This window comes from Alexandromys fortis, unplaced genomic scaffold (assembly GCF_014885135.2).
Source record: "Alexandromys fortis isolate MF-2015 unplaced genomic scaffold, M_Fortis_MF-2015_v1.1 scaffold_9, whole genome shotgun sequence".
NCBI classification, from domain to species: Eukaryota; Metazoa; Chordata; class Mammalia; order Rodentia; family Cricetidae; genus Alexandromys; species Alexandromys fortis.
In genome coordinates this window covers 21,002,596-21,022,426 of record NW_026067892.1, presented here as the reverse complement: position 1 = coordinate 21,022,426, position 19,831 = coordinate 21,002,596, and the positions used below count along the sequence as shown (strand labels likewise).

The 19,831-nt window shown below is 46.6% G+C and overlaps 1 protein-coding gene across 3 annotated transcripts; it reads left to right on the top strand.

Annotated features, from left to right (window-relative positions):
- Window positions 1-4,084: 4,084 nt before the first annotated feature.
- On the top strand, window positions 4,085-19,246 carry Pla2g12b (phospholipase A2 group XIIB). Of its 3 annotated transcripts, none has more exons than XM_050143158.1 (4): window positions 4,085-4,448; window positions 12,290-12,366; window positions 14,110-14,275; window positions 18,751-19,246. In XM_050143158.1, the coding sequence occupies exons 1-4, from the start codon at window positions 4,238-4,240 to the stop codon at window positions 18,870-18,872; spliced, it is 576 nt and encodes a 191-aa protein (XP_049999115.1). In that variant the 5' UTR covers window positions 4,085-4,237; the 3' UTR covers window positions 18,873-19,246. The 3 variants fall into 3 exon arrangements, with proteins under 3 accessions (XP_049999115.1, XP_049999108.1, XP_049999101.1); XM_050143151.1 differs by having other exon boundaries at window positions 4,090-4,448; window positions 12,290-12,378; window positions 18,754-19,246; XM_050143144.1 differs by having other exon boundaries at window positions 4,093-4,448; window positions 12,290-12,378.
- The last annotated feature ends 585 nt before the right edge of the window (window positions 19,247-19,831 follow it).

Genomic DNA, 19,831 nt, shown 5'->3' with positions numbered 1-19,831 from the left:
AGAGAATTCTGAACATATATGCTCCAAACACAGATGTACTAAATTTCATAAATACCATTAAATATAAAGTCACAGATCAGCCCTGAACAGTATCAGTGGGTGACTTCAGTACCCCATTCTCAACTAGAGACAGGCCACCCAGAAAAAAAAATCAACAAAGAAACAGTGAAATTAAATTACATCATAGATCAAATGGACTTAATAGTCATCCATAGAACATTCCACCTAAATCCTAAAGGATTCTCTGCAATCCATGGTACTTTCTTCAAAGATAGGTCACATAGTAGGATAAAAGCAAATCTCCACAAACATAGGAAAACTGAAACAACACTAAATTTATCTGACCATAGTGGACTAAAAGTAGAGAAAACAAGAGGAACGACAGCAAACACAAGCTCATGGAGATGGAATGGCACACTAGAGAATGGCACACTACCGCATGTGAATACCAAAGAAATACTGAAGAAATAAAGGCGATTTAAAACCTACCTAGGGGGCTGGAGAGATGGCTCAGTGGTTAAGAGCACTGACTGCTCTTCCAGAGGTCCTGAGTTCAATTCCCAGCAACCACATGGTGGCTCACAACCATCTGTAATGAGACCCGGTGCCCCCTTCTGGCCTGCGGGCACACATGGAAGGAATGCTGTACACATAATAAATAAATAAATCTTAAAAAAAAAAAACCTACCTAGGACAGGATGAAAATGAAAATGCAGCATACTAAATTCAATGTGACACAAAGAAAGAAGTCATAAGAGAATTTTATATATCAGTGAGTGCCTACATAAAAAAATCAGAAAGATCTCAAATTGGTATCCTAATGATGTACCTTAAGACCCTGGAAAAACAAGAACACACCAGTAGCATGAGGGAAATAATTATGATATAGGCCAAAATCAGTGTAATAGAAACAGAAATAAAGATACAAAGAATCAATGAACCAAGATATTTGGTTCTTTGAAATAATAAGAGATACAAGCCCTTCGACAACTGAAGCAGAAGGAAAAATGAGAAAACCCAACGCACCCCCTCTGAGGCTCAGAACATTACAGAAGAGGGTGCAGAAAGAATCTAATAGGTGGGAAGACATGCCATAAAAGGCTGTTTTATGCCCACGGCACTCACAAACTCACCTCACAGCCGCTAAGAGTCGCTCCCAGAGCTGCCTGTGTAGGGTGTGCTCGAGACTCCATTGAAATGGGGAATGAGGTGATGGGGCCCAGCCACACCCAGGAGAACTGCCGGCAATCAAGGAAGGGGGACTGGGAGAGAGGAAGTCACTGCCCCAGTGATATGGCCCCTAGAGAGTGAGCCATACTTCAGTGGATAATTCCACACCCACGCCCATGAGGGTGCCTGCTTACCATGGATCTCAAAGCAAAGCCAGAAAGACAAGAAAGGAGGATGGTCACTTGGTGGAAGGATGGAAGGTTGGTGGAAGGAGGAAGGGGATAAGTGTGACCCTAATGTACTACATAAAATAGAAAACTGCCAAGTAATACATTGTTTAGAAAGTTGTGGAGGAATGGGGACCCTCTAATCTCACTGGGTCAGTAGAGCCACAGTTAAAGGCCTGGGTAACAGATCTTCAAACGGCTAATAACACACCCAGAAAATTCAACTCCAGACAAACACGTCAAAGAACTGGGAGGTGAGAATCTACTCTAGCGCTCACAGGGGCTTCATCCACTGTAAGGAGGCACTGGCAGACACCATACAGATGGCTAAAAACCACCTCGCTAAGAGAAAGAAGCCAACACCCGAGACCACATTACAGGATTCTGTTTTTCTGAAGCACCAAGACTATTCAAGTTCATTAGAAAAACAGAGGTAGAGGGGAGAGGAAAATGCAGGTGGAGAATTTCAGTTTAGGATAAAAAAGCTTTGGAGATGGTCCTGGTGCCTGTCACACGACAATACATTAATATCCTTAACACCATTCATGCACTATACCCTCAAAAATACTTCAGATAACATGCACCCCCTCAAAATTTAGCTTAAAAAATCTGCTGGGTGGTGGTGGCACACGCCTTTAATCCCAGCACTCGGGAAGTAGAGGCAGGTGGATCTCTGTAAATTCGAGGCCAGCCTGGTCTACAAGAGCTAGATCCAGGATAGCTAGGGCTGTTACACAGAGAAACTGTGTCTCAAAGCACCAAAAACAAAACAAAACAACCACAAGGGAAATATTCTATCAATAATGCCACTAACAATAGTATAAGCACAAAAAAATCCTACTTGAAACTAAAAAAATTATATAGTATTACTTGTGTCTATTTAGAGAAGTTGGCATTTCAGTTATATTGGAACTGAGTCAGTGGTAAATCTAAGCTTTGTTGATGCAAATGAATTTTCAGTAAAGTTCTCATGACCAGCATAACATACATTATTAAAACATTGTTTTATATACATGTTCTTCATGTATCACTATTATCATTGCACTTACAAAAAATAAGCAGACTTTATTTTTTAAGGGAAAAAACAGGAAGGTTTAGCAGTAAATAGCCCATATTGCTTTTTACAGAGGCCTGAGTTCAGATCCTGACACCTGTATCACGTGACTCACAGCCTCCAGCTCCAGGACATCCTCTGTGCGCCACAGGCTCCTATGCTCACACCACCATCATCACACGAACACACACAACTAAAAATAAATTTATAAAATCTTTTCCAAACCCTTTGCATTTATCGTATCTTTAATGACTTTTTCTGTTTGGGGTAGCTAGAGGAGGAACTCGGGGCATCGCGCGTGCGCGTGCGCGCGCGCGCGCATGCACACACACACACACACACACACACACACACACACACACACACCATGTGGCCCACCACTGAGTCTGCCCCAGATTTCCTTACTTTGGGGGGAATAAAAAGAGTTCCACGGTTTTGTTATGATCTCTTCAGTTATGTCACTGGCCTTGGCTGGCCTCCAGCCCAGCGTGATGAAGTCACTTAACCTCTGCGTGATTTCTTATGACTCAAATGGAAGCTATATCAACCTTGCCTAGAATAGGCGTGAATATCTGGAGGGCTGGAGGAAGGGAGGGGACAGAGACAGAGAGACACAGAGAAACAGAAAGTCAGACGGGAGACAGGAGGGGAGCGAGGTCGAGACAGACAAGAGACTGATTGGTTTGGAATGTGTACGTGTTTTAAACACTGGGTGGCATTATTACTGTTTTCTCTTTAAGTTCACACAACAATCGTGCACACGAGAAACGCATTTTAACTACTACTCTTCCTGGACGTTAAGTCTTTAGATGAACACATTTCTTATCTAAAACGAAGATGTTCTTAGTTTTAATATTTTCTACAGGGCTTTCATGACATCTGAGAGAGCAGCCGAAGGATTACTTGGTACACAACGGTGTCGTTTTCCAGACTAGTGACTTTATAGGTATTTATTCACGCGACCAAGAGCAAACTACCCAGAAAGTGATGCCCAAACCTCGGGCTGCCGTGAGCAGTCTCAACGCTTGGAATCTCAAACAGGCTTTCTGATAGTGGCCTGGACTTTTATCTGCCTCAAAGGAAAAACTCATCACCACCAGAGCGGGTTGTTCCCTAACAGTCCTGGGGCCTCCCGTAGGCCTCAGAATCTTAGGACACAGCACTGCAGATTCGGAACCGGACTCATCCCTGGGAGGATTATCCGGACCTTTACCAGATGGAAGGATCTCAGTTAGAGACAAGAAGGGACCCAGGCAGAAACTGGGCTCAAAATCTGAACCTCACCGAGGCACGCTTAAAGAGTTTAGGCTCTGGCAACCTGTCTGTCTGTGAAGGTGATCCCAAGTCAGGCCGCCCGAGCCTTGCACACACCCTCCTGGGCGTCCTCTGGACGCGTGTAGAGGAGGAAGCGGCTCAGGGGTGTGGCTGTTATCTCTGGACAAGCTCTGCAGTCCAGAAGCCTGAGGAGCCCAAGTGTACTGCAGAATCCCCGGGCTCCCTTCCCCCATCCCCAGAGTGCAGCCATCCCCCTCCAGCTCTTCGGGGTCCACTGGAAGTCCCCTCTTAGGCCATCCTCATACAAGCCCTCCCACGGTCTCACCTTTGTCCTCTCTAATCGCTCGGATCTGCTCCCGGCCTCCATGGCTGTGTTTAAAGTCCACCTCTGGGGAACACAGGCTGACTGTTCCGATAAGGCCAGGCACGGGGCTGTGTGTGTTTCCCCAGGCTTCCTGGGACCCTGGCTGGGGTGGTGGGGGACGAGAGCAGCGTCCTACCTGTGTGCAGGATGAAGCTGCCCTGCGGCTTCTTCCTCCTGTGGTTTGGCCTGGTGGGCAGCCTGGCAGAGAACGACCCCAGCCTCAAGGGAGAGGAGTCGTATTCGGACTGGGGCCTGCGGCACCTGCGGGGCAGCTTCGAGTCCGTCAACAGCTATGTCGATTCCTTCATGGAGTTGCTGGGAGGGAAGAATGGAGTCTGTCAGTACCGGTGCCGATATGGTGAGTACCCGGGTGCCTTCTCTGGGGTGGGAGTGGGGGAGGGTGTTGGGTCATGGGCAGCTCAGCAGGTCACGTCTGTCCTACACCAGGTAGGCCAGGTTACCAGACTGAGCAAATCAGGTGTAGTAACGTCAGAAATCCAAGCAGACAACAAATTCCTACACGGAGCCTGGGGTGCATTTGGGACCTCTATCTCCTGATCAATTATGCTTTAACTGAAACTCAAGCTCCACTCAGCCTGGGAGTCTTCGCGGAGGCCTTTATGGGTTTGCTGGGAGCCTGGGGCTTAAGGGGAGGTAGTGAGCAGCGTGGAAGCGAGGGCATGGCGAGAGGGACCTCACTCACGGGCTCTGAGATGTTCTCGGGAAGGAAATGGAACTGGAACCTGATGTTTGGAGATTCTGCCTGGGGTCAAACAACTCCTCAGAATCCCAAAAGCTCCAAATAACTCTCTCGGCCCACCCGCAGACCTCGGACTGGCAGGGTTTTGCCTAGACGCTCCTAAGGGAGGGGTCCCTGCCCTAAGGGAGGGGTCCCTCCCTGCTCCAGTCAGTAGCACCACCGCTGCCCACCAGGGTCCCAAGCGCCGTCCCAGAACCAGACACAGAGGCCGATTTGGGCACTGGAGTGGACACCCAGGCCTACCTTGTCTCAGTTGCACAGAAGGCCAGTTTCCCCTTCACCCGCTCGGAAAAGGCCGGAGCCGAGCTCCTGCCCAGGCTTGGCAGCTCGCACAGTGGGTGAAAAACCTGTGCTTAATGTGGTGCTGGGAATTTTACCTCAGGCCTTGTTTGCCAGGCGCATGGTTCACCAATGAGCTGCACCTGGACCTGAAAATGTCCTTTAAAGCACTCAACACAGACCTCCTCCGATGGTTTAGTTTATGCAGATACCCTGCAGTGGGTTCCCAGGTGAAAATGCCAAGTCTGCTTAGGCTGGGACAACACGAGCTTTCCAGAGACACTCAGAACAGCTGGGGCATACATACACGACCTACACCTCTGGCCCTCATCTTTGTGGGGAGAGAAATGGCTTCCTTATGTACTAAAAGTGTCCAACCAGGAGATAATAGTTAAGCCATTGTTCCCAGTAGGCTTAACATCCCTGGGCACAGGCAAAAGGGCCTGCAGCTCCCTGTGAGAATGTCCTGGGATCAAGCCCTGGGTTCCTCAACCTCGTACTTACCCAGAATTAGGTGTGTGAAGGCAGAAGCCAGACACTGCCGTAAGCCAGCCTAGTTTCCCCCGATGAGGCAGCAAAGGGTTAATGCCTGCCGTCTGAATCAACACAGATGTTGTCAATAATACCCAAGGTTTAGCAAACATCTAACAGTAGGACTTCTTGTAAAACTGTGAGCCCAACCCTGCTCTCCCTTGTCTAGCAAAATGGTCATCAAAAGACTTCAGTAAATTTTTGCTTAGACAGCCTCTAACTGGGAAGGGCCAGCCGACTCCCCATCCAATCGAGGCTCCTGGGGAGGCTGTGACAGGACAGACTTGAGTTCCAGGCTAGCCTGGCTACATAATGAGACACCTGAGATTCCCTCTCAACCCACCTCCCCCACAAAGGATGCTTAAACGTCAATCTTTTTAGAATTTTTAAATCAACAAAAACAATAGTGGATATCTGTGGAGAAAGCCCAGTGCTCTGATTCATTGTGGAAAGGTTCCACAGCCGATTGCCGTAGCCACTGCCTCCTCCCAACCTTCCTTTCGTTTGTCGTGAGAGGGTTAAAAGTCTATTCTTTCAAAGTGTTGAGATCGCATCTCTTTGCTCACAGCCGTGACAAGACACTTGCTAGTAAAAATTAAGGGGGGGGGGATGTTGGCTCAAGGTTTCAGAGATCTCTGCTTATTAAGGGGGGGCAGTAAGGCTGGGGAAGGAACGGTGGGTGGAAGGAGCTTGAAGTGGAGGCTGGTTCACCAGGTACTATTGGGAAACAGATAGCCAGGCTGGGTGTATCAGAGGCCTGGTCCTGGACGGTTACTTCCGACACGCACTGGCCCTCTCTCTGAGGGCTCCTCAGCTTCGCCACAGAGTATTATCAGCCAGAAAACTGACTCAAAACATGAACCCACGGGGGTAATGCGTGCGCGTGTGAATGCACCCGTATGTTTGCATGGAGGCCAGAGGAGGACAGCTGTATCTCCAGTCATCATGCGTCACCTTGTTCCCGGAGACAGGGTCTCTCACTGACCGTGGAGCTCGGCTGGCAGTCAGGAAGCCCCAGCCGTCCTGTCTCTGTATTCTCACAGCCTTGGGGGTAGAGGTGCATGAGCAGCCATGCCCAGCTTTCTGCACAGATGCTACCAATTTGACCTCAGATCCTGGCTCTGCCCACCAGGCATCAGGTGTGCATTCTTACCCACCGAGGCATTTTCCCAGTCCCCACGGAACATTTTCAGTCCAAACCATAATTGTCCTTTGCTGTGATCACCAGTACAGAGATTACTAAAACTTAGTCCTTCATCAAGAACCAGCCTTTGCTGAAGATCTCCTTTTTCTCAATCCCCCCTCCTCTCAGCCTTTCTACTCCCGGTTTCTAAGAAACTGACTTTTCTTCCTTAGGTTCCACATTAGCGATCGCAGAGTCTGAGTTTTTCTGATTTTTTTCCACCCTGCGTAATGATTTCCAGTTCTAGAAAGACTGGATTCCCTCTTTAAGGTAGAGTAGCTCTCCATTGCGTAGACACGCCTTCCTTATCTACTCCCATGTTGACATGTGTCTAGGTGGTTTCTGGGTCTTGTTCGTTATGCTACAGTGAGCAAGAGAGCATAGACATCTTTCCAACATGCTCTCTCCAGTTCTGTTGGACAGGTACCAGAAGTAGGGTTGCTGGATTGTCTAGCGATTCTGTTTTTAGTCTTTAGTTTTCTGAGGAGCCTCCATAGTGCGTTCCAAAATGGCTATACTCATTGACATTTGCACTAGTGGGGTATGAGTTCCGTTTTGCTGCACGCTCACCACTTTTGTCTATCACTAAGAGCCGTTCTAGCAAGCGCAAGGTGTTGGTTCCTTGTGGTCTCCGCTTCTGTTTCCCTACTAAACGGGAGGTGCATCTCTCTTCCTGTCCACCGATCACTCGTTTGTCTTCTTCAAACTTTTTCTTTTTTTAACTTTATTTTATGTGTATGGGTGTTTTGCTTGCATGTCTGTTTATCACATGTGTGTCTGGTGCCTGTGGAGGCCAGAAGGGGGCACCGGAGTCCCTGGCACTGGAGGTACCACCAACTGAGCGCTGGGGCTTGAGCCCAGGTTCTCTGCAAGAGCAGTCACTGCTATTAATCACTGAGCTGTCTCTCCAGTCCCCTGTTGGCTTGTTTTGTTTTGAGAACCAGCTTTTGGCTATTTTAAGGTTGGGTTGAGTTTCTGCTATGGCTCCCTTCTGTATTTTGGATGCTAGCTATCCCTCTGTTAGCTGCAGTTTGTGAATCCCTCCATTGTCTCTGCTCTGCCATCACTCCTGTTGATGTTCAAAAGCTTTTCATTATAGCAAATCTCTACCTTTTAAAATAATTTGAGACACTGTCTTACATAACCCAGGCTAGCTTCAAACTTTCTATGCAGCCAAGGATGACCTTCAACTTCTGATCCTCTTGCCTCCACCTCCTCCAATGGTCCTACTGAGATTATAAACATATGCCAACAAGCCAGGTTTAGTCTGGACTGGGGCTCAAATCCAAGGATTCATGTTGGTGAACATTCTACCAACTGAACCCCATTCCTAGCTCTGTCGTCTTTAATTTCTGGAGACGTTTTTGTCTGTCTGAAATTTCATAGAAAAACTCCACACACTTGTGAGTTTGCCTATTTCCTAGCAAAGGACTTTCTTACAGCCTTCACGGGATTCTCAGGAACCTGTGAAAAGGGAAACACCCATAGATGTAGGAACCAGCAGCTACATCTCACGCTAAGGTGATGGGTCTCCTAGTTTACTGAAGGTCCCAGGGCTGTTGGTATTTAAACAGAGACAGGACTAGGTAGACCAAGACAAGAGAAGCAGGAAGCAACTTAATCCATTTTAGTCTCTGTGTTGATGGCATGAACACTGTTCTGCTGTCTTCCATCAGGGTGCTGCTCGTGTGCGCAGCCCTGGAGGTTGCCGAGTGTCTGTGCATAGTGCTGTCCCCGGCACCTCAGGGAAAGCCTCACCCTCCACGGGAGATGCTCAGACCCCTGGTCTGTGATATACCTTCCTCCCAATCTTTCTGTTGACAAAAAATGAGAGAGAGGAAACGTTGGCCAAGAGCGCAGGACACGTGGCTGGAAGCAGCGTTTCTGGGTGTTGAGGCTCACTCTGCCCTGAACCTCCCTCCTGATGCCTCTCAAGTGTTTTATGATGTTAACTTTGTTTAGAAGGTTTGACGTTTTATGAGACCAAATTTGTCAATCGCTTTATGGCATCCGACTTTTACATCTTGATTAGAAAAGCATCCTCGGTTCAAGATTGTAGCAATATTCTGTGATTTCTTTTCCCGTGAACACAGCCAGAGCTAATGCATAACAAATGAGCGTGGCTGTGCCCTGATAAAACTTCTTTATGGGCACTAAAATTTGAATTTCATATCATTTTCACATGTCATAAAATATTATTCTTGTTTTGACTCCTGCCTCCGATCATTAAAATAGATGAAGCCCATTTCTAGTTGGCAGGTTACAAAAGACTGGCACTGTGTGGAGCCTCCGTTTGCCAAGAAGCTAAGAGTTTCAACTTTCACACCAGGAAAAAACATCTACGTGTCAACGTAGCAAATTGCTGATGCCTAGGCTCAGAGCATTCAACCAGAAGGGACAGCTCGAGGCTAGGGTGTGTTATCACCTAGATTCCATTGCCTAGATCCAACAGCCACATCCCTCAAAACCTGAGACTCTGCACTTCTCTTGGAAGCTGCTTCCTGCAATTCATGCTCAGCCCACATCACCTGCACTGCAGGCAAGATGGCCATTCCGCTATCTTCCAAACTGATGCCATGTTTCTCTTCTGTGCTTTCTTAAGTGCAAAAGGACCATGGGTGACTTGGGAAACCTCTCCAGCACTCATTAAAAAGATGCCTTTGGGGGATGGAGAGGTGGTTCAGTGGTTAAGAGCATTTGATGTTCTTCCAGGGGACTGGGGTTCAATTCCCAGTACCTACAGGTTGGCTTACAATTTGTAACTGGTCTCCAAGAACACCAGACATGCATACATAGGCATACGTAAACATATATGTAGGCAAAACATCCCCACATACAAATTAATAAGAAACAATTTAGAAAGAAAATTTAAAAAAAAATGCAATGTCTGTGAATTCAAGTATTTGTTCCTTTAAGTTTCCCTAATATCTAAGAAAGTAACTTGTAAAAGAACAATCTGAAGAAAAGATAAAAGGCCCATAATCTTAGGAGCAACCACATTGAATTATACTGTGCGGTTCAATTGTTTGCCCATGTGTGACTCAATTATTGATATCAGACTCTGTCCCCCATTGTGATAGACCCACCCCCCCACACCACCCATTCTCACCCCTCCACATAGTCACATCACATATACACCCCCCCACATACCACATTCTCTCACTCATACACACACGCCCTCTCTCTCATATACTCTCTCTCTTTCTATTTCTCCCTCTCCCTCTCGCTCTCCCCCCCCCTCTCTCTCTCTCGCGCACACACACACACACACACACACACACACACACACACGGCAGGATGAGAAGGGAAATCTTCAGCTCTGAGGAGACCATGAGAAGAAGATGGCAGACAGAGGCAGGATCCTGGTCTTGGGCTCGAGAGCAGAAGGAAACTTGGGACCGAGCTCAGGGTGTCTAGTGTTTGGAGGAGAGGTGACCTGCACTTATGAGAACCGGGATGCTGGCCTGAACAGTTGCGAAAGGACTTGAGTTTCTTTCATTTCCACAAAAGTTGTGTCTGCTGTAGAAATACTTTCTGGGAGCCTGGGGTTTGGTCTAGTGGTGTATTAGGGTTCCGAGCTGGGAAGGCAGTGCCATCCCTTAGTGCTGGTGGCACCGGCACGAACACCTGGTTATGAAGACCCACGTTCAGATCCCAGGACCTGTGTAAAAGCATGGGGGGCAGAGGCACGCGCCTTGCCTGGTTCCTCTCATCTCACACTGCAAGGCAGAAACAGGCAAATCCGGGCACCTTCCTCCACGTGCATCATACACACAAACATGTATACATCACACTACACATACCGTACATACACATCACACACACTGTAGACCACATACACACCACACTATACACTGCAATACTACATTACACATACATACCACTCACACACTCCACACACACCACCACACACCACACCCACATGCCACATACTTGCACGCCCACACATGTGCACATCCACACCACACATGCTCCACCCACAGCACCACCCACACAACATACAACACACACATTCCATACGCACATGTGCACACCACCACATGCACACACACACACACATACACGCCCAGACTCACCCACATGCACAGAGAGATTACAAAGTCTCGACCTGATATTACAAGGAAGAAGCAAGATGCTTCCATCTACCTGAAGGAAGAAGGTAGGTAATGAAGGTGAAGAATATCTACCTGAAACACTTCCAACCCTTGCACACTTCATACACAGGAAATTAACCACTTCTTCATACAGAGTAAACGATCACACTTCTTACACGGGAAATGAGCACACTTCATACACAGGAAATGAGCACACTTCATACACAGGAAATGATCACACTTCATACACAGGAAATGATCATACTTCATACACGGGAAAGGAAAACACTTCACCCAGTATTTAACTGAGCATCTCATCTCTGCCATAAACACCCTGGAGAAGTCATTCAAATCTGGGAAGATTTGTCTTGGCTCACGGTCTCAGAGGGCTCGGCAGTTCCAAGTGGCAAGGAAGGCATGGCAGAGCTCATGAAGATAGGAGCACGTGGCAGAGGTTCCTCCTGTCCTGTCACAGCAGGAAGCAGTCGGGTCAACATCATGGGATGTCTGCCTCCTAGTCCCGTAATCTAATTGAACCAGCTTCTTTAATACATATGCAAGACCATATAATGATTCTTACAATTCTTAAGCCCCATAAACAAAGCAAAGCATCCAGAACACCAGTTGTTTGCTTTGTTCTGTGGTCAGTGATGCTCTGCCTGCACCTACAGAGACTCCCTAAGCTTCCTTCAGTGCAAAGTTAATCTCTTTGATGACAGCTATGATTCTGATTCTGTCCATGTGTGACCAGGCAATATGCTGCTCTGAATTGTGGGGAGGTAGTTCTGGAGTGATGTGGGATTCCCCTCTGGATGCTGTAAATGTGTTTTGTTACCATGGATTAATAAAGAAGCTGCTTTGGGCCAATGGCTTAGCAGAGCAAAGTCAGTCGGGAAATCTGAACAGAGATTATTTAGAGAGAGTAGGCAGAGTCAGACAGAAAGATGCGAGCCACCAGCCAGAACCTCGCAATAAACTTTGAGCCTCATAGTAAAATATAAAATAATAGAAATGGGTTAATTTAAGATGCAAGAGCTACTTAGAAATATGCTTAAGCTATTGTCCAAACAGTATTGCAATTAATATAGTTTCAGTGTAATTATTTCGGGTCTGGGTGGCCGGGAAACAAACAAGCAGCCTCTGTCAACGCTGGAGGAAAACTGATCATTCAGTTTGTAAAGTTATGGTACAGTGATTCTTTCAGTGACTTTCTTCTCACTACCGATTTAATGTAATTATCTTATGGGGACAGTGACATCTAAAGGAACAATGGGATGTGCTTTTAGGACATTTTTATTGGATAAATGAATGTCGAATGTCTGACTTCTACTTTTCTCCTTTCTTCCTTCTAGGAAAGGCACCGATGCCCAGACCAGGCTACAAACCCCAGGAGCCCAATGGCTGCGGTTCCTATTTCCTGGGTATTAAGGTACCAGGAAGTGTATGTACCAATAATCTTCCCTTCGTGATTGATGTGGTTTTGAGGAAGAGCAACCCAGGAGCTATAATCATTGGTGGAAGTGATCATTTGTGGAGTCTATTCGGACAGTGTGATTTGTTATTTTAAACTAGACTGGGGGAAGGGAGAGAATTTTCAAGGCAGACACTTGAGTTCTTTTTCTCAAAGACTACTGTCCCTCAGCTAAGCTTCTTTAAACTTCTGCAAACTTTAAAATCACCTCTATAAGCATTGGCTATGATTTATGGCATCAAGACACAATTTAAAGGTGACTGGATGCTGTGGACTTGTTGAAACTAGTCATTCATTCCAGCCATGGACTAGAGTGGCTGGTACTGGCCAGAAAGTATGGATTATTATATCGGCTGACCTCTGCAAGCAGACTTCCTGTTGAAAGTGTCAAAGCAACAAAGTTTGGGGTTTGACACACCCACTGTTGGCTGAGATTTGTTAGTATATCGCTGTCCCTTTCTCAAACTGCCAGCTTCTCCTAGAAGCAAGCAACGACTTGGTCTCCTTGAAGGTGTCTTGAAAAGGTCTGGGTTTTGTAGTGTGCTTGCCCCGCACGCGTGAAGCCCCAGGTAGTGCCACATAAACCAGGTGAAGTGGCACATGCTTGTAATGCCAGCTCTCCGGAGGCTGAAACAGGAGGATCAGAACTCCAAGGCCATCTTTGACTACACAGTGAATTTGGGGCCAGCCTGGGCTACATGAGACTCTGTCTCAAAAATCGGGGGCTGGGTTGGGTGACAGCTGAGTCAGCAAAGTGCTTGTCTTGCAACCAAGAGAACCTGAGTTTGGTCCCCAGAATCCACATTAAAAACCTGGTCATGCGGCACTTACTTGTAATGCCAGCACTGTGGGGTGAAGACAACCAGGTGCCCAGGGCTCTCTAGTCAGCAAACTAATCTATTTGGAAAGTTCCTGGCTAAAGATGGACCCTGACTTAAGCAAACAAACAACAAGTGAGTTGGCACCTAGGGATAAAACTTAAGGCGTGATGCATGCCAGGCAAGCACTCTCCCAGATGAGCCACATTCCAAGCCCTTGTACCCTCATTTCCCATAATGCTCTATGTCTTTCTCCCACTGTCCCCACAGTTGCCGTGTCCCAGCTCTAAGTGATGCTCTCCCATCTCATGCCACAATCTCTATAGCTATTTATAAGATGCTTAGTGCAAGCAATACACTGACGTCATTCCTCTTGTGGTTGAGAACTCAGTGTCCTGCACCCTGTTTTTCTCCCCAGCTCAGATACAACCTTAAGACAGAGCTGGAGAGGGCAGGTCCCTAAAACGGCCAGCCATGTTCCATTTACTTGAGGCTGAACTTTTCAGAGTAGTCATGGAACCTTTTTCTTCAGCAGACTCTCAGACCAAAATGTAAAGCTTTCAGCAAATGTGAATCTCCTGGGGCTCTGCCATCTCGTTGCCCCTCTGGTTTCTGTTTTCATCGCCATATCTGGGTGTGGATTTGAAAATAACTAATCTCATAAAAGGAAAGATGAGAAAATTGGCTGGAGTCACATATGAAGCTAATAACATTAAAATCCAGCATCCTATGACTCGGAGCTAATTTTTCTGAGCCCCTCGGTGTTTCTGAATGGATCTAGGTTGTGGCACACACTCGAGAAGTGGCTAGCTCCTAGTGAGGTGGACAGGGTTGCCTCAGGTCCTTGGTCTAAACGTGGCACTCTCCTGCTTCACTTTTCCAGATGGACTTGGGCATTCCAGCCATGACCAAATGCTGCAACCAGCTGGATGTCTGCTACGACACCTGCGGTGCCAACAAGTACCGCTGCGATGCAAAATTCCGATGGTGTCTCCACTCCATCTGCTCTGACCTCAAGCGGAGCCTCGGCTTTGTCTCCAACGTGGAAGGTAGGTCTCTTAAGGACACTTTCTGGTGACAGGGAGTTTCGCTCCTGTCTTCACACAGGGAGTCAGGGCCCCCTTTACTGGAGGAAGTGGTCGGAGCATGCAGCAGAAGGAGAGACTCGGTGCTCTTTCACGGAAGTTCCTGCGCACCGTTGGCATCCTTCCTGCTGGAAGAGGCCACAGCGATGCTTCCGCAGAACAAAAACCTTTCCTTTAAGACTGGGGAAGAGCTTTCATGTGTCTGCTAAATGACTTTCCACTCGGTAGTCCCTCTCTATAGGACCACATGGTTTGGCTGAAGCTCCCCCCATTCAAACTTTGCTCTTGGTCTGGGTAGGAACTTTAAAATTCCTCTTCTGTGTGTGCTTCCAGATAACTGTGTTTAAACACTCCTAACTACTGAGCTTCTAGCTCCAACTCTGTAATTCTTTTTTTTTCCCATAATTTGCCATCCTAATGGTTTTAATCTCTCTACTTCCGAAGCCAGAACACGATAGCCTGGTATTAATGCTCAAAGCTTCCAGATGGGAAAGGTTGAAAACCAGAGACACCGACTGTGGGAACAATCTTGGAGGTGGTCCGTGGAATATGAGAGTATGGGTAGTGAGCTGGGCCTGGGAAAGGGAGGCCTCTCTCTCCTGTGTCCACACAGGGTAGGAAAGAACTGTTGCTGATGTAGGCTCAGGTCAGGGAACTGCTGCAGGCCAACGTCCTATTGATTTTTCCTTCCTAAGGGTCTTACTGCTCTCCCACTGACCAGGGCGCTGTAAGTCCGGTATTTATGTCCCAGCCAAGTGGGGGCCACCCACTGGGAGCAACTACCTCGTAAGATCAGCAAACTCTGATCGCTTCTGCCCACAGTTGAAGCCGCTTGATATTTTCTTCCCTATGGATTAACTAAAAGCGCAGCTTGTCCAGCTCTCCTAGGTCAGCCCTAGCTACTCCCTTAGCATCATCGCAGATGCCCAGCCCTCCCTTTGGACCCCTGCACTGAAATCTACCTGGGTTGAAGGCCCAGGCTTTCCACCCTTGACTTCCTTCTGCAGGAAACAGCCTGAGCATTTGTTGGTGGTACGGAAGACAGTGATGTAATTTACATACGAGTTAACTCGTTTAAATGCCAGATGAATAGAGTCACACAATCAACCCCTATTCATCATCTCTCAAAGAAATCTCATAACCATTTCCCTTGAGCTCCCCCTGCTCAGCCGAAGGCAACTAGGAATCTAATTTCTACCTCTATTGATTTTCCAATTTTTATATAATGGAATCAAAATACATGGGTTTCTGTGAACAATTTCTTTCACTTGTCTGTGCTGTAGGACAGTGGTTCTCAATCTTCCTAATGCTGCGACTCTTTCATACAGTTCCTCACGTTGTGGTGACCCCCAGCCAAAAAATCATTTTCATTGTTACTTCATAACTGTAATTTTTCTCTGTTATGAACCATAATGTAAACATTTGTGTCTTAGACAAACCCTATGAAGGAGTAATTTGACTCCCAAAGGGATCAAGACCCACAGGTTGAGAACTACTCCTGTAGAATGCATCCGAAGGTCATTCCTCTTTATGGCCAAATAATAGTTCATTGTATGCCTTCCCACATTGTCTTTCTCTGTCCATCAGTTGATATTTGGGTTGGTTTTAGAATTAATTCTGCTACCATGAACATAGACATGCGAATATCTGCAGGAACCATGTTTTAATTCTTCTGCATATATGTATATGTATGCGTAAACATTCATACGAGGGATTGATGGAATATAGGGTTAATATAGGTTGAACTGTTGGATAACCTGGTGAATTGTCTTCTTAAACAGCTGCACCATTTAGTGTTCCCCCAAAGTCCCAGTTTCTTCACGCCTTTGTCAACGTTCATTATCGTTTCGTTACAGGCCCCTGAGCATCTCCCTGGCCACTGATGCGCTGTGTCTATCCAGGCCCATTGCCCCCTTAGTATTTGCTTTCAACACAGAGTGGGGGGAGCCCCTTGTTTCTAGTCCTTTGTCAGATCTATGGTTTACAAGCATTCACCGTCCCCCTCCCCTGCCCCACTTTGAGACGGGGTCTCCATATAGCCCAGCATGATGTCAAACTTGCGGATTTCCCTGCCTCAGCCTCCTGGGTCTGGAGTTCGAGGTGGGCACCACCACCACCACAGCAGCTTCTATTTATTTATTTATTTATTTTTTGAGGCCCAGATCTTTTCTTGTGAGCATTTTATCGTCTTAGCTCTTGGTTTAGGTTTGTAATCCATTTTGAGGATTATTTGTGGACGGTATGAAAATGGGGTCCACCTTCATTGTGTGGGTTCCCAGGTGATTTAGCACTGGTGTTGGGAATACCACTTTTCTCCACATTAACCCGTAAAGTGTAAACATGGTCTCTCGACCTTTGACCCTATTCTATTCCACTGACCTGCGCCAGGACCCTGCATGCCTAGCTCCATAGTATCGCAGTGACTCTGAAATGGACATGTGTTCTTGACCCTTGCTCTTTGTCCAGGTCTCTCTGCACACTCTAGATTTCTGTCATTTCTATGGAATTTTAGGATCCGCTTGTTAATTTCTGCAAGAATGACAGCTGTGCTTCTCAGAGCTTTGATTGTATCTGTGGATAAATTCCAGTATTGCCACTTTTATAAAATTATACTGTTTAGTACAAAATATGAATATGAACGTCTTTCTATTTGCTTCTCTCTCCACTCATTTCTTTCCATGGTGTTACCATTTCCATAGCATAGGTCTTGCATTTTTTTGGTAATTTTTTCTTCCTTTGTGATTTTACAGCATTCTTAATTTTCTTTTTAAAATTTTAATTTGTTTTATTTAGTTTATTTTTATTTTATGTGCATTGGTGTTTTGCTTACATGTGTGTCTGTGGGAGGGTGTCAGATTTTGGAGTTACAGACAATTGTGAGCTACCATGTGGGTGCTGGGAACTGAACCTGGGTCCTCTGGAAGAGCAGCCAGTGCTCTTAACTGCTGAGCCATCTCTCCAGCTCTACCCAAGCCTTTTTATGTGGGCTCCAAGGAACAGACCTAGGCCACGTCAGTCAAGGGATTTTACCCATTGTGCCCTTTCTCCTGCCTTTTTAATGTTTGACAGGTGATTTACGGTGCTGTACAGAAAGACCATTGATTGGCTTCTGCCAATTGCTTTATTCTGTGATCTGAATGAATTGATTAGCTCTGGTAGGATTTCAGAGCATCTCTGAGTCTTTACATGCTGCCGCTAGCACATCCTTTCCCGCTGTAACTTGGATACCTTTCTCGCTAGAACTTGAAACACCCCACGGCAGCATTAAGAGTGCATGTCCTTGTATCTTTTCCCTGGCCTGCAAGGGAAGAGGCACCAGCATTCACTCTGAGCATGAGACTGACCCTGCATCTGTCTAGGTGACCCCTGCCAGGGGTGGAAGTCCTCTTCCTGGGTTGTTGAGTTCTTTCTAGAGTTTCTGCAGAATGTGGTGTGTGGCTTTTATTTTCTTGGTAGGTGGTGTGGTATACTGATTTTGGTGTGTTAAAGGAGCTTGCATGCTTAGGATAAACTATTGTGGGGATGGTGTGAGTCCTCTTCTGTGTTTCTGAGTCTAGTTGGCTGGTATCTGTTGAAGACTTTGCATTTAGTCTTGAGAGATGCTTATCCTTGGTTTGTTATTCCTTTGGTTTCTCTGTCTGATTTTTGTTATCAACATAATACTCATAGATGAAATATATAATCCTAATTTCTGGAAGTGTTTAGAAGGGATTTCTATTAGTTCTTTAAATATCTAGCAAAAATTCCCTTGAAGCACGGAAGTAGATTTCCTTAAGAGGTATATTTTTGGGTAATTAACAATCTATATTCATTTTCTAGTTCATTGAGTCAGTTCAGTTCACGGAATTTCCATTTCCTCTAAATTGTCTAATTTTTCTGGCATGTCCTTGGTATCCCTTATAGTAATGAGCCAGAGGTCTTCCTTCCCTCAGAGCAACCCCCTTCTCCCAAGGGACAGGAACCTTTCTGTGAGTTTCCAACACCTCATGGTCACTGTCTTCATGGTGTAGTATAATTAGCTTTGTCCTGTTTGCTTGCTCCACCTCTTGGTCCAAACTATGATATCCTTGAGTTGCGGGGGATGATGTATTTTTTTCCCCAAGAATAAGCCTATCTCTCATATACAGTTCTTCAGTAAATAAATGACTATATACCCCATGCTTGAGCAGGGCAAGCTATGGGAAACACGTAGTGTAGTCTGAGTGAGTATTTCTAATGACTTTTCCCAGGGCACCACAAACGGGAGACTCCAGCAAGTGCATCTGCCTTACTTGACTAGAGAGGGGCTTTTCTGAAAGCGCTTCTCTTAAAGGTTTGCTGGTCCTCTCAATTCTTCACTCTGTCTCTGTCATCCTCTGGGGATCGCCTGGGAAATACATGGCCTCACGTGCTACGGGGTGGCCTCTGCTGACCCTGCTGTCTCTATTCGTCTTTTCAAGCAGCCTGTGATTCTCTGGCTGACACCGTGTTCAACACCGTGTGGACCCTGGGCTGCCGACCCTTTATGAACAGTCAGCGGGCAGCCTGTATCTGTGCGGAGGAGGAGAAAGAAGAGCTATGAAGACGAGATTCTTCCAGGCTCTGAGTGACTCCTCGGCTCCGTTTCCGAGACGGCCGTGTGACGGAAGCGCCGCTCTGTCTACCTTTGGAGACTGCGAATTGGAGAAGGGAGACATGCGGCATGCCTTGTCCTTTGAGGAAGGTTAAGGAAAAGAGATGCCGAGGCTGACGACTGTCCACTCCAACGCTGGTCTCCCAGACAAGACACGTGTGCCTGGAAATTCAGTTCTTAGAACAGCAAGCAGATCCCGCCATTCACAAATGAAATCTGGGCGAGCCCAAACATTTGGGAGACAAGGACTTTCCTCTGGCCCCTGTTTCGGTTGCCAGTCAGCACCTCACATTTAATAAAGTGCACTTTTTAGAAAACCTGAAGAGAGATGAATGAATTCCGTTCTCAACGATAGTTCTATTTTACTTAATGGAAACAGAATCTGACCCGGTAAGTTCTGCCAATGGGCTCCAGAGGCAAAGGTAGAAGGATGAAGGCTTGGCTGATGAAGGTGGGTTAGAATTAGGGCCCCTGACACCCCACTTCTCCCTCTAGTGGCCTGACCGGTTGGATGCTCACACTCCAAGCTGTGTGAGTCATTTGGAGACTTGAGATGTGTCTGGTTAGGGGTAGAAGAATTGCTTACCCCTGGCAGGGAGTGACAGGCTATTCCCTAAATTGTGGTCCTCAGTACTGGCTGTGGATTAGGAGTTCTTGTGGACCCTTTAAATGGAGCCAGCCAAGACTCTGTGGGCTGTTCCTAGGCTGCTTAGGGCAGTCTGCAGGTATTCTGTTACCCTGAGAAGACTCTGTGGGCTGTTCCTAGGCCGCTTAGGACAGTCTACAGGTATTCTATTACCCTGAGAAGGTCATCAGTCTGTATCATAATGAGCCAACAAAGTCACACAGGTCAGCTTCAGTTCAAGCCCTGCTGTTTTGTTTTGGTTTTTGTTTTTTTGAGACAGGGT